The sequence below is a fragment of the Hylaeus volcanicus genome, chromosome 4 (assembly GCF_026283585.1).
Source record: "Hylaeus volcanicus isolate JK05 chromosome 4, UHH_iyHylVolc1.0_haploid, whole genome shotgun sequence".
Lineage (NCBI taxonomy): Eukaryota > Metazoa > Arthropoda > Insecta > Hymenoptera > Colletidae > Hylaeus > Hylaeus volcanicus.
In genome coordinates, this window is record NC_071979.1 from 19315855 (window position 1) to 19329124 (window position 13270).

Consider the following 13270-nt stretch of genomic DNA (forward strand, 5'->3'; position numbering starts at 1 on the left):
TTTTGATGTAGAGGAATCACCCGTGATCAAGGCAACCAACTGTACTCGTTTAAAAATACAATAATAAAACAATTCACTCGTTTTACTTACAGTAGTCAAACAAACTCAAAGTACTCATGTATCACTTCTTTTTAAAAGGTAAAATAAACTACGCGCTATAAGGGGTTAAAGAGTGTCTCCTATAATTAAATATAATAAATATATAATAAATATGTTTTCTATAATTATCTTACAATTGAACAGCTCTTACCTGAGTTTTGTATCTAATGAAGTATACTTCTGGTTTGCTAGGTTGCGTTGGCGCTTGTGTAGGCAGCACCACTTCTGGAGCCTCTTCTGGTTTCTTCACCAGCACGTAGATCAACGTCTTCTCTTCGTCCTGAGGCGGCAGCGGTGGTAAAGCTGGAGCAGTCGGCGTTGGTGGCGTTGGCGCCTTTATAAACACGATTTTGTAGTGTTTCTGGGGTGGTGCTACAGGTGGCAAGTATTTTGGTGGTTTGTATTCCGGAGCCTCTGGGGGTGGTACGTGAACGTAAACGTGTTTGTGAACGACAGGTTGTTGCTGAGGTGGCCCGTAGCGGTCTGGTACCGAAGGTGGCCCATAACTTCCGGATCCACTTGGAAGACCACCACCACTCGATGGGGGGAAGTACGAATTTACTGGTGGTTCCGGAGCTGGTTTCGAGTATACCGTTGTCGAAGCTACTAGCAGTAGCGTGGCCTAGAAATTGATAGATTATTATTTCTATTATGCTTTAGTCATTATTGATTAAGTATTGAACAGGATCGATTAGGTATATTCTACGCTTCCGATTTTATTCTCATATAAACAGCTTCAACATATGTTTATTCATATGCATGTGCAGGACACAAAACAGGAACCTACACCATTCTTGCCAGCTAAATTACCATTACGGTATTGCCAATTTGAATTCAATACAAAGCTATAATTTACTGTCATCTAAAATACAAATTTACTTTCGGATAATTAGACACGTGTCTTAATCTCTTGGGGGATGAATTTTTAAAATGAATTTTTCTTTTCCTTTAATCAAATGCACATAACTATGTGCACTCATTTAAACGAAAGTAATTTTAATCTACAAATTGATTGTAACATACAAGTATACTGTCTCACCCTAATATGGTGTACTTTTTAATTGTAAACGCTATTGTAAGTGTAAGTAATAGCAATTTTTTTGACCGACTTTGAAAAGGAGGAGGATACTCAATTCGACATGTATATTTATTTTGTTTACACCTACTCGCTTGTACCACCAGTTATGGGACACCCTGCATAAATTACTCTATATAAGAATTCACAGTACAATTAAATCTGATTAGAACGTTTATTTAGTAAATTTAGGATTACTTTTTATAATATTCTACTTTTTAATCTCATTATTTCACACACTTTGGGAATTGAATTTTAAATGATGTTCAAGTTATAATATAATAAATGGATAATGTAATATAATACAATCTATAATGATCTATACGATCATATGTAACATTTAAACTTTTATTGTTTTGTATTTTCTTACTATTTATCATGTCACATTAAGCATTAATTGAGTTTATTTCTGAAAGGGACCTGAAGTGTGTAACTATTTGCTGGTGATAAATTAATGCGAATGAACGAGTTAAATTTCAAATTAATATCATGCAAGAATTAGATTTAAACATTCATGAAATACTAAAACAAAGTTGGTCTTGAATTACCTCGGCATTTTAAATGGATTCTTCGAATTTCCTAGAGTGAGACATGATCTAATTAATGTAAATTAAATCAGCATAAATTCTAAACGAATCGTTTTAGTATTCACGGTCAGCCACTTGTTACGAAATATCGAGTGTCGAGTAAAATTATTCTACGACTCGTAACTTCATTCATTTGTACTTTACGTACGTTCTAAGTTTATTTGTGACGTTCAAGTCGCAATTTTTGCCAATTAATTCGGCTATAATGTGTTTTGATTTTTTTTTTTAAATTAACGTATTAACAGAACATATCAACTTAGTATATAAAATTGAATAAATAATACAATTTAAATATATATATATATATATTGTCATAATTTGCAAGTATCCAGTGTTTTTCATTCTGTATTTTCTTTTTATTAGAAAGAAACCGCAACATAAATTAGTTTTTTTATTAAAAAAGAGTTGGAACGTATAAATAATACCTTCAGATTTCACAATTACTATTCTTTCATTTTTACAACCTTTAATTAGACAACCTTTCGTATAAATCTTTAATATGTTCTTCTCCATTGTTAATAACGTTAAAATGCCAAATTAAGAAATACTTCCTCTTTTCAGCAGAAAGGGGAAAGAAAAAAGAATTGTTGCAAACAAAATCAGCGTAATTAACGTATCACTCTAATTACTACCAGCGGATAGATCTGCGAAAACTAGTTAGCTCCTTTTACTTTTACTTTCGGTTTCTAGCTTTCCACTTTCGAGTTTACTTGCTCTATTTTTTCGTACCTATGCTGTTGAATTTGCTCCATTGTTTCTGGCTGTACAATTATTTCATTTAGCGACTGCTTGCGAAATTGAGCCAGCAATTTATTCGATAACATCTTTCGCGAAATTGAACTACTGCCATAAATTCTAAGCTATCACCTTTACCTCCCCGACTATCATTTTATCGATACTTCGAGCTCCGAAGAAATTAAACCTAAAGAAACATTAGGTATCGTAGATGCTGCGTGAAACCTAATGGTGACTGAGAGTCACCTCTCGAGTGCAAAGGGTTATCAGAAAACTTATAAGCGCATTAGTAGTGTATAAGAGTAGTGTCTCAACCTCCTCAACAGTACAAAAAGCAGCTTATTTTATCTACTATTACCATAGACTCTTTTATTTTTGCAGTGTTACAGAAGAAGTTCCTCATTTCTGTAGTAAAACATCAGAAGTTCTTCTGCAGTATTGAAGCAGAAGTTTCTCATTTCTGCGGTATAACAACAGAAGTCTCCCCCTTTAAGAATGAAAAGTTGAGAAGGCTCATCAAGATTGGTCGTGGGCTATGGTCAGTGGTTCGAGCAGTTCCGTTGAATTCCGTTGCGTATCGTGCGGCGAAGAGAGGAAAGGAATTGCGTAACCGATATAATTTAACACGACAGAAAATCGGTTGTGAAATGACCGCAAGCGTTTCTTGGGTTGGTTTCTGGTACATATCAACATATCGCCTACGTGCTATCGGCAGCGTGTACGCCGCATACGCGATCAACTTTCTTTGGGAAAACTATTCAAAGACTTTCGAACGCTCAATTTATGTTTATCGTTTCATATCGTTCCCCATATTCGTTTAAGGCCGTGTCCAGCATCGATCGATCGATTTCTTTTCTTTAACCGATTTTCCTATTTTAGGGACTCGTTGCGTTCACTATACCTCTATTTGTTTTTTTTTTTTTTTTTTAATTCTGTTACACTTTATTCCATTTCGTTTCATTGTTCCACTTTCATAAATCCATTTTATTACATTTTATTACATTTTATCCCATTTTGTTTCATTTTATTCCACTTAATTCCACTTTATATCATTTTACTCCATTTTGTTTCGCTCTGCATAAAATGTATGCAATTCCAAACGTCGCGTGTGTAACAAAAAGCATTCAACGCATAATATTTCGTTATTACTCGAGATTATCAAACAAAATAATTCACGAAATATTCTCGGAATAAAAGTATGTCGAATAAATTAAAAGAATTATTTTTGTTCGGATGAAAGTGCATTGCGATACTCCTCGCCCAACCTGATCTTTGATTACGTAATTTCCCAGTTTTTATACAAATGCAATTGGCATCCAACGCATGCGACCATAAACACGCTTTTATTTACAGTAATTTCGTAATTTCGAACAAAATTATTTGTACGAACAATTAAGCATTCAAGACTCTGGACATAAAATATTTCTGAAAAATATAAATGTTCAACCAGAAAACATAAATATGAATTATATTTACAATAAATACATCGATGAAATTAAAGTATATACGGTAAATATATTAATGAAATTGAAATATTTACACTAAAAGATATTGATGAAATCAAAAAGAAAAAAAAAACATTAATGATACTTCCTCGCAACAAATCAACGAAATTTACATAATAAAGTACTCTTAAATACTAGTAAAAAAAAAGTATAATAATGTGAAACATCGTTATAATTGCTATGCTAATATAACGTTCCTTTCATTGCTCTTTCAAGCATAGCGAAGAATCTTTTCATAGAAATTAATGCTTCGTAAAAACCATTTACCATCTAATACATTTCCACAGTTACGCGCACCATAATTTCGCACTTCCTGGTTAATTCTCACCTTACTATTACAACTATAATTTTCGGTTTTCATTTCTCCAATATATTCAACATTCTTGCGGTTATATATTCATTTTTCTCACTGATAATTGTCGTATCAGTCTTTGCAATAATTATTTCCTTGTACCACTTTCTTCTTGAATTTTCTAGTCTGCCAAACTCAATCTCTGTTTGGTAATAGAGATATATTTCTTTGTAAATTATAGCATTTTCTTCGACGTTAGATTTATTTATTAGATATATTTCCTTATCGTGGGAAAGGAGGAAATCATTATATTATCTACATACTTTCATTTATATTATAACTTCCTTTAGTAGTTTCATCCCTAATTATTTTCCTTTATAAAAGTAATTTGTCACAATGGTAACTTTTTATTTATTTACAATTTTTAGGATCGTTTTATGCAAATATTTACAGTAAAAATATTAACGAAATGAAAGAGAAAAAAACATTAATGATATTACTCTCCAAAAATTAAAGAAATTCACATAACAAATTTACATAAAAATTTACCTATAAATATCATTATCTCTGTAAATTATACAAATTATTTTCGTCTTTAAATTCTTGCCATCTCCAATGGTGAATTATTATTTTTATTGCATCATGGTTTTATTGTAAGTTGAATTTATTTCTTTTACAGATACTTTAATGTAAATACTATACATTTGTACATTATATAAATTATATATTATAATATAATTATATATTATAATTAAGTTGAAAGTAACTGCGCAAAATTATCTAAATCGTACGAAATGAATCAAATTCAGTTCTCTATTCAGCGCACTATAATTTTCGCACGTTCTTGACTGTTGCAACATTTCACCTTACAAAATTAATGATAGATAGTTAGTCTTAATTAGTGATGTGGCGATTTCTGACTGAAAATGTTTTCTACGACATTAGAAAGGTTGAATTACAAAATTAACAGAAATAATAAGAATGCTAATAAACAATCTCATTTCATAGAACCAACGTAAAAATTAATTACCAATTTTCTCTAATAAGCCATAATTTCTTTTGATATTTTTAAATTACTCGTAAGCACTTTTAAACACTTACTGTAATTAAATTGTAAATAACAGAAATAATAACAATCTTATTTAATGAAACCGACATAGAAAATAAGTATTAGTTTTTTTTAAATAATTCTATATTCTTTCTTTTTTTAAATTATATGCAAAGTAATATTTTGCTGAATGTTATTCCTCTACAATTGTTACAATTATACTTATAATGTGTTAAAAGAAGAATAATAAGGAAAATTTTATGGCTAGTAAACTTCGTATGTATAGATAAATTGTAACGGCCATCAGATTCAGAACTTATAATGAGTAAATATTTTTACCTAAAGTTACAAACAAAAATATATATAATAAATAAATACCAAGCTATTGAATATAAAGGCGCAGAATTAATTTCTGCATCTAATATTACACATTTACCAAAACCAAGATTGATACATTAAAAAATAATGTTAATTAATAAATTCTTATAATGCATTTATTAATAATTGTTTACTTATTTAGGCTTTGAAGAAAACCAACGAACAACATTTGTAACAGTTTGCATCCGTAAAAGTGACATTTATAGACTCTTACCAGAAAGTCTGAGACATTCATTTAAAATTCTAAAAAGAACGGAATGATTTGGTGCTAAAGTTTCGTTTATGAAGGCGTTAGAATTGACACGGTTCTATGGAAGAAATTTCTAAGCAACAGATTCAGAGCGTAAAATTAAGCTAGGCGCTGAATATTATCATGCATTATCGCGGTGAATAATACTTCCAACTCGATTTCTTTTGGCTCCACCTTTCGATAAAACAAAGCTCTACAAGATCTAAAAGATCTAAAAGCTCTAAAAGATGTCCCACAAGGAATGTCGTTCAATTTTAAATTTTATTTAGTTTTTATTTCAAGTGAGTACGTTAATTTCAAAGAAACTTTGAAAGCATATAGAATGCTGACAAATAATAAACACATATTTTCTTATTAATATATATGAATTATCAAATTACTAAAAACTACCCACAAATATGTTCATAAAATTTAGTTAAACTTAGTCAACGATGAAAACAAACCTTCAAGATCTTGAAAATAAATAATTTATTGAACTTAGAAGATTTGTAGAATTTATAATGCACAATGATAAGTGAAACTCAAGGGTGCCATTCTATTTGTTACGAAACTTGGAAGATATCCACAAACATAAACAATCCAACTAAAAACACAAGCTACCCAACATTACAAAATTCCTGCTTGGAGGATAGTCAGGTGCGTCGACTATAAAATCCACGATATCTCGCTTAATATCGCTCCTACAACAAACGCACTACTAACGAAATTGATTGAAAATCAAATTTAGGATATCTTTCGTCCCATACAAGTTTTCGATACGATCGATGATAACCGAGATTACGAGCATATTAGTTGAAACGATATACTGCCGGCACGAGAGACTTGAACGCGTGGTAAGAGCGCGTCTACGAGCCTAATTAGGCGCCTCGTTTGAATCGATGTCACAGTAAACGGTGGAGAAAGACTCACCAGATAGACCAACATGCTCTTTCGTTGTATTTCGCGGCTACTGGAAGGTTACGAAGCCGAATTGTGGACGTCGCAAGGAGAACGTCTTTCACTGGCGATCTTTCACTGTTATGTCGGCTGGATCGACGCTTTCGGACTTTTATATGGGACGATAGAGGGGAAAAGGAGCATCCTCGATCTTCTTTCTTCGCCTGTTCAATCACCGATCGGTCGATCCTCGTCCACAGGACTACGTAACCCTGATCTTATTACGATTAACGACGTCCATTGCTTTTTCGCCTTGGTGGAAAGCGAAATTTACGCTGAGAGAATTTATTCTTCACTTTATTTCTTTTTTATTCTAGTTAAGGGGGACACGTTCTGTTTTCTATGTAACATTTGACATCTTTCGGTGGTACATGTTTCTCAGCTATGCTTTATCTAAACGTACCAAACTTTTTTTTTAGGTTGTTTCACAAAGTCTAAACTGCAAAACAGCGGTGAGTTTATTTCAAAAAACATTCTTAACAAAAAAAAAAGACAACAGAACGACTTTGAAAAAGAAGTTTGTTGCGTGTTTCATTCATCCTCTTTTTATTTTTTATTTCGTTAACTAAATACAAATTGAACAATCCGCCACCGCTGTTATCTAGATAAGGCGATTCTGCGTAGGTAAAATGTAGCCCGAGTAATTGGTACCGAAAGACCATAAATTACGATTTTTCAGGAAACGCAAAAAACGAAAACAAGAGGTTTTTTTTTTCTTATCTTTATTTTCTATTTGTCTTTGGGCCCCTCCAACACCAATAGAAGAAATACCAATTATTTATCTATTTAGTACTGTCAGTGATTTCAGTCTAAAAATAATAAACAAAAGCATTGTATTAATATCAAAAAACATGTGAAAATTTTTGTTTTCAAAATTTTTTTGCCATTTCTAACTATCGAATAATTATAAAATTACCATCGATAGATCCGGAAAAGGCTAAATTTTAATAAAAAAAAAATGTTCAAAAATCGTTTTTCTTTTCAAAGAATGTGTAGTGCCCCCTTTAAACTGTCTTTAGAGTTGAGATTTCATAAATGGACCGAATCGAAAGTTAAAGACGCCGGTTATAACTCACTTCTTCAGAAAGTAGATGAAATATGTACAGTGCGAAATCAAATTATTATTGAAGAGCGGAAATCAGATTAATCAACTTACAGTGGAATCATTTATTACTTGAATAACTGTTATAAGAACTTTAAAAATTGTATTTTCTCTCGTATATCAAAATGGTAACAGAGTGTTTTCAATATAGAATTCTCCTATAGCTATTTACTCGCTTAATTTTCATTTATTATCGAGGAAGAAAAATTCTTTCCAATGGTACTTCACTCGCTCAAATAATATTTATTTATTTATCCAAAAAAAATATTACTTAGACATGTATATATGTAATAAACACAGGGACAGTCTAGCTGCTTGTGAATGGTTCTGATTAATTAAAAACAACTTGAATATAACCTAAAGCTAGACTTAAAATTAATTTGACTAATTGATTTTATGTATTCTGTGATAGTTAATAGTAATTCATTTCTGGCAAAATTTAGTTCGTTACAGATTCGGTGCAAGCAAGATTAACGATATAATAAACTTATATAATGAATTCTTATTTATGCTTAAAGAGTATACAATTAATTTTATTCTTCCAAACAATTATACATTTAATTTTCAATTTTCAACTATTGGATTTCATCCGTATTTTAAATTTCTTTTTTTTTTTTTCATAGTTTCTTCAGTGTATTCTATAGTTTCAAATACAGATATTGTTTCTCTCATATTAATTATATTATCGCTAGTGTATCCAATAATTTGTAACTCTCGGTTCAAGGTTAGCATTACGTTGCAAGAATGGTGAAATGTGTGTGGACTGCATAAAGAGCTCTGAATAATAATCAACTCTGAAGAGATTACTTTCACGAAACCATGAAAGGAATTTTATACATTTTGTGTTACAAATTTAGGCATTCCAACGTATGTAGATTTGGAGTGAAAGAGAAAAGAAAGCTATTTCATATCTGTGACGTTGTTCACGATGGCAAAGAAAAGAACCCAAAATTATAATAAACAAGATACGCTAAGTGTAAAAGAACAGATATCGTAACCGATATACTGTAATAAATATATACAGAAATCTTACGAAAAAAAAATATTTGCAATCTATGTCGCTCATTATAATACGCCCATCGACGAAAGCATGCAGCGACGAAAACACGACACTGACGCTTCGTGGACCCCATGTCCATTCTTCTTTTATGTTTGTCGTGGCAATGAAGCGTACAGTAAGCGTAAAATAATTCATACGTGCCGATGCAGCAACGCCTCTGTGTGCAGTGAGTCTTAAATCTACTTTTTTTATTTTAAACTCTACTTTTTTGATTTTAAACTCCAATGAAGGGATTTATATTAGAATTAACGACCTTCTATTATAGATCAATGAATTTGTCTACGCAAATGCTACAATACTATGGATACAAATATCTAAAGTTCTATTTTCAAAAATTAATTCGTTCGTTAAATCTCCCTTATCAATTCATTTACAAAAAAATTGTTTAAAACCTCGTAATTTGCTCCTCTGTACCACCATAACTTTTGTAAAAATATTTTTTTGATAGCTCCATCCTCCTATGAGATATTGAACCCTCCCATTACACAAACTGATCAACTCCAAACAAATAAAACTATTCCACAATAAATTGTGAACAAAAGTAGTTGATATCAACGTTACGTATAAACATTATTTCTACAATTTTAAAATTACTCCAGAATAAAAGTAGCGTATGAAGCGCGAAATAAATAAAATTTGCCATTGAATTTTCGTAGAAAAATTATGTCAACTATTTTCTCTTACGTGTATGAAAAATTGATTAGACAAAAGTTGTGATTATTAAAAGCGATACAATTTGGTACGTTCTTAATTGATATCGGGAAAGTTTTTTTTTTTTTCGCTAACGTTGCCAGCTATCTTCGTTTCGATAGATCGTGACGGTTCACCGAGGTCCAACAATTTATGCTCGGTGCGATTTATTCTGAATTTTAAATCAAAAGTTGGCAGTCGCTGAATTCTGTGCCACAACGTATCCTTCCAAATGTGGAAAGGTATGTTGTAGTAACACGGTATTATCATTCTACCGGCATAGTAAATTTAACAGATATGCTAATTTATCGAGTGGTACCCTATCAACGATGCATTTTTTAAACCCTTGTGCTGCAATTCGTAGCAATATATCAACGATTGCAATATGTATAATTGCTAATACAAAGATCGTTATTTAAAACTGGTCTAACGTAAAAGTTCAAGATAATTGAATTTAATACGCGAAATAAAAATATGACACGATATTATAAATAGAAAATGTGATATACACATTTAAAGGAATGAAGATAATTTATATTGAAAACGTTACTTAGGAAACATATTCAATGCGCGGACGTCGATTTTGTTTAAATTTACGTGGGAGGTAGTTCTCAATAAAAATATTTGCAATCGTCCATATTGAACGGATGAAAACAGCTCCTAAAATGAGTGGTGTAAACCACGCTTTTTTAAATAACTTGAAAACTAGAGGAGCTAGGACAAAATTAATTTTTTTTAGATTATGCGTTTTTCAATGAGAAAGTTTAAGACTTGGAACGTTCATACCAGTTCGTACTTTAACGTATCGAAACGACCTATAAGTACATCTGTTTAAATTAGAGTTACAAAACACTGAATACAAAGGCAAGGAATTAATGTCTACATAGCAAGAAATGCGAATAAATGAAACGAATAAAAATCAATAAAGAAACGTGACCGATATTAATACAGCGTTGCATCGAGCACCAACCAGGTAAGTTAAAATTCGCGTGCAGCAGTTAAAGGCCCCAAGGGAAGTCACGTTAAAACGAAACACCACCGTCGCTATTATCGCTCGGGGATTACACGAAATCTCGATTACATCAAAGCTTGTTAGGTAATCGGTGCGGATGCGCCACCGAGAAATTCTCGCGAAGGTTTCGTTTGTTTCTGAGTCACGATCGAGTCGTACGAATGACTCGTTCGTACGGATTCAACGATTTGGATCCTGGTAAGGTTACGAGAGGGACGTCCTTGATATCGGTCTGAATTCTTCCGGACGCATTCAGGCATTTTCACCCGTAACGTATATCCAGAGCCGGGAGACGGGTAAAATGAAGACGAGCGAAAGTGTGCCCGGTAAGGTGGCCCTCACAGTGAAAGTCAAACTAATTACGAGACAGGTACGGGCACGTAAGATGTTCGGAGAGCTAGCGTTGCAAAACAATCCTCTTCGCTACGAATATTAACCCGGAACACCTGCCGCTTTCCACTGGCCGAGCGAATACCTTCCCGTCCGTACTCACGACATGGTGATAAGCGATGTCCTAAAATTGGCTCGCGTTCGTCTTTTGCGACCGTACCGACTGCTACCCGAAATCACGAATACGTTTCCTATACCTCGATCGCTAACGCAGTCTCGATACGTCGCCTCAAAAATTACGTACAATAGAAAGGTAAAAACCTTAGGCTTCGAATAAATCTGAAGTTTGCCGATGTGTTTGTCTCGTTTCCTTCTTTGGAAAATATTCAAAACTTATTCCAGCTCTTCGAATATCATGTTCTTATAATATCAAAAGTAAAATTCGAGCCAAATTCGATTAAAGTCACCTCCTCACTCGTCATGATCTCCCCATACAAAACGTAAGTATCAAGCAAAAAATAAAAATTATGATACCAACTCGCACATTACGTTCTCCTGATACAAGAGGTAAGTATCGGTATTTTATTAAAAGTTATGCTACTTCTTTGAGTATCATGTCCTCCTGATACTGAAATGTAACATTTCCTCAGAATTTCGATTCGTACCATATATTCCTCGTGCCACCTCTTCGCACAGGAGCACATGAACGAAACGTACAGAAAATTAGCCCCTTGAATTAGGCAACCTGTACTAACAGATATGTCGGACCGGTTGCCTATCCGTAGGCGCAAACGTGCCACCTCTTCGCACATGATGTGCTCCTGATACCAAAATGTAAAATTTGCCAGAATTCCGAAATGTACCAAAAGTTAGCCCCTTGAATTAGGCAACCTGTACTGACAGATATGTCGGACCGGTTGCCTGTCCGTAGGCGCAAACGTGCCACCTCTTCGCACATCATGTGCTCCTGATACCAAAATGCAAAATTTGCCAGAATTCCGAAATGTACCAAAAGTTAGCCCCTTGAATTAGGCAACCTGTACTAACAGATATGTCGGACCGGTTGCCAGTCCGTAGGCGCAAACGTGCCACCTCTTCGCACATCATGTGCTCCTGATACCAAAATGCAAAATTTGCCAGAATTCCGAAATGTACCAAAAGTTAGCCCCTTGAATTAGGCAACCTGTACTGACAGATATGTCGATCCGGTTGCCTGTCCGTAGGCGCAGTCGTGCCACCTCTTCGCATGTCGTGTGCTCGTGATACCAAAATGTAAAATTTCCTCAGAATTTCGATACGTACCTGGTATTCCTCGTGCCACCTCCTCGCATATCATGATCGCCTGATACCAGAATAAAAATTTGGCATGACTTTTAACTGAATATCGATACTTACCTCTTGTATTAGCAGAACGTGTTGATCGAGAAGGTATTATAATTTTTATTCTGGCTCGAAACTTACCGTTTGTATCAGGAAATCATGAATAAAATCATGAATAAAATATAAAAAAATATCACACGACAAGCTGTGTAACGGGACATATTTCTTCTGTTACTACCCACCCATTTCATCGCCTCACAGCATTTTTCACCATATAACGTGACACGAATTTCGGCTGTTCGAAAATAAAAAGATTTTCAATCATATAAGTGCACTTTAACGTGTAGTAAATGCACTTACGTAATTGCAGTTCGAACAGGTTAAACTTTCCTAATGGTAGAGGGAAAGTTCCAGTATGCTAACTACGCCAAGCATTTTAGCGCCATTCGACGTGTGTGGGAGAGCGATGATTACTTAATTTCCGATTATACAACTGGTTAACGTGCATCTACGATTTGTTTGTATTGATGCTCGGTGTTCCAAGAAACTGTTTTTCCTGCAGTCGATAAGGATGGAGACAAAGTTTCCATATTTATATTTCAATTGATTATACAGGGTGTCCCAAAAATGTTAGTGGTCCTTGAAAAGGGTGGTTCAGGGGGTGATTTGAAACAACTTTTTCCTTAGCGAAAATGTTGTCCGAGGCTTCGTTGAGGAGATATTAACGGAAAACACTGGCCAATCAGAGCGCGCGTATACCGGTGGAGCGGCCGCGGTAGCGAAAGCTACGAGCTAAGCGGCCGCGCTTGTACGCGAACAAGTGACTCAACGTGCATCGAAGGCCATTGACG

At 33.8% G+C, this 13270-nt stretch overlaps 1 protein-coding gene across 1 annotated transcript; it reads right to left on the reverse strand.

The window, feature by feature from the left end:
- Positions 1 to 107: 107 nt before the first annotated feature.
- On the reverse strand, positions 108 to 7096 carry LOC128875558 (uncharacterized). Its single transcript, XM_054121227.1, has 3 exons — positions 6879 to 7096; positions 251 to 721; positions 108 to 179 (listed from the first exon to the last, which is right to left on the reverse strand). Exons 1-3 carry the CDS (start codon positions 6891 to 6893, stop codon positions 156 to 158), a joined length of 510 nt encoding a protein of 169 aa, XP_053977202.1. The 5' UTR covers positions 6894 to 7096; the 3' UTR covers positions 108 to 155.
- Between the last annotated feature and the right edge of the window lie 6174 nt (positions 7097 to 13270).

What these genes read in the sequence shown, in the direction of transcription:
- LOC128875558 (XM_054121227.1), bottom strand. An exon ending in TCATTAGATACAAAACTCAG is followed by an intron (nt 180 to 250) that starts GTAAGAGCTGTT and finishes ATTTAATTATAG; the next exon opens with GAGACACTCTTTAACCCCTT.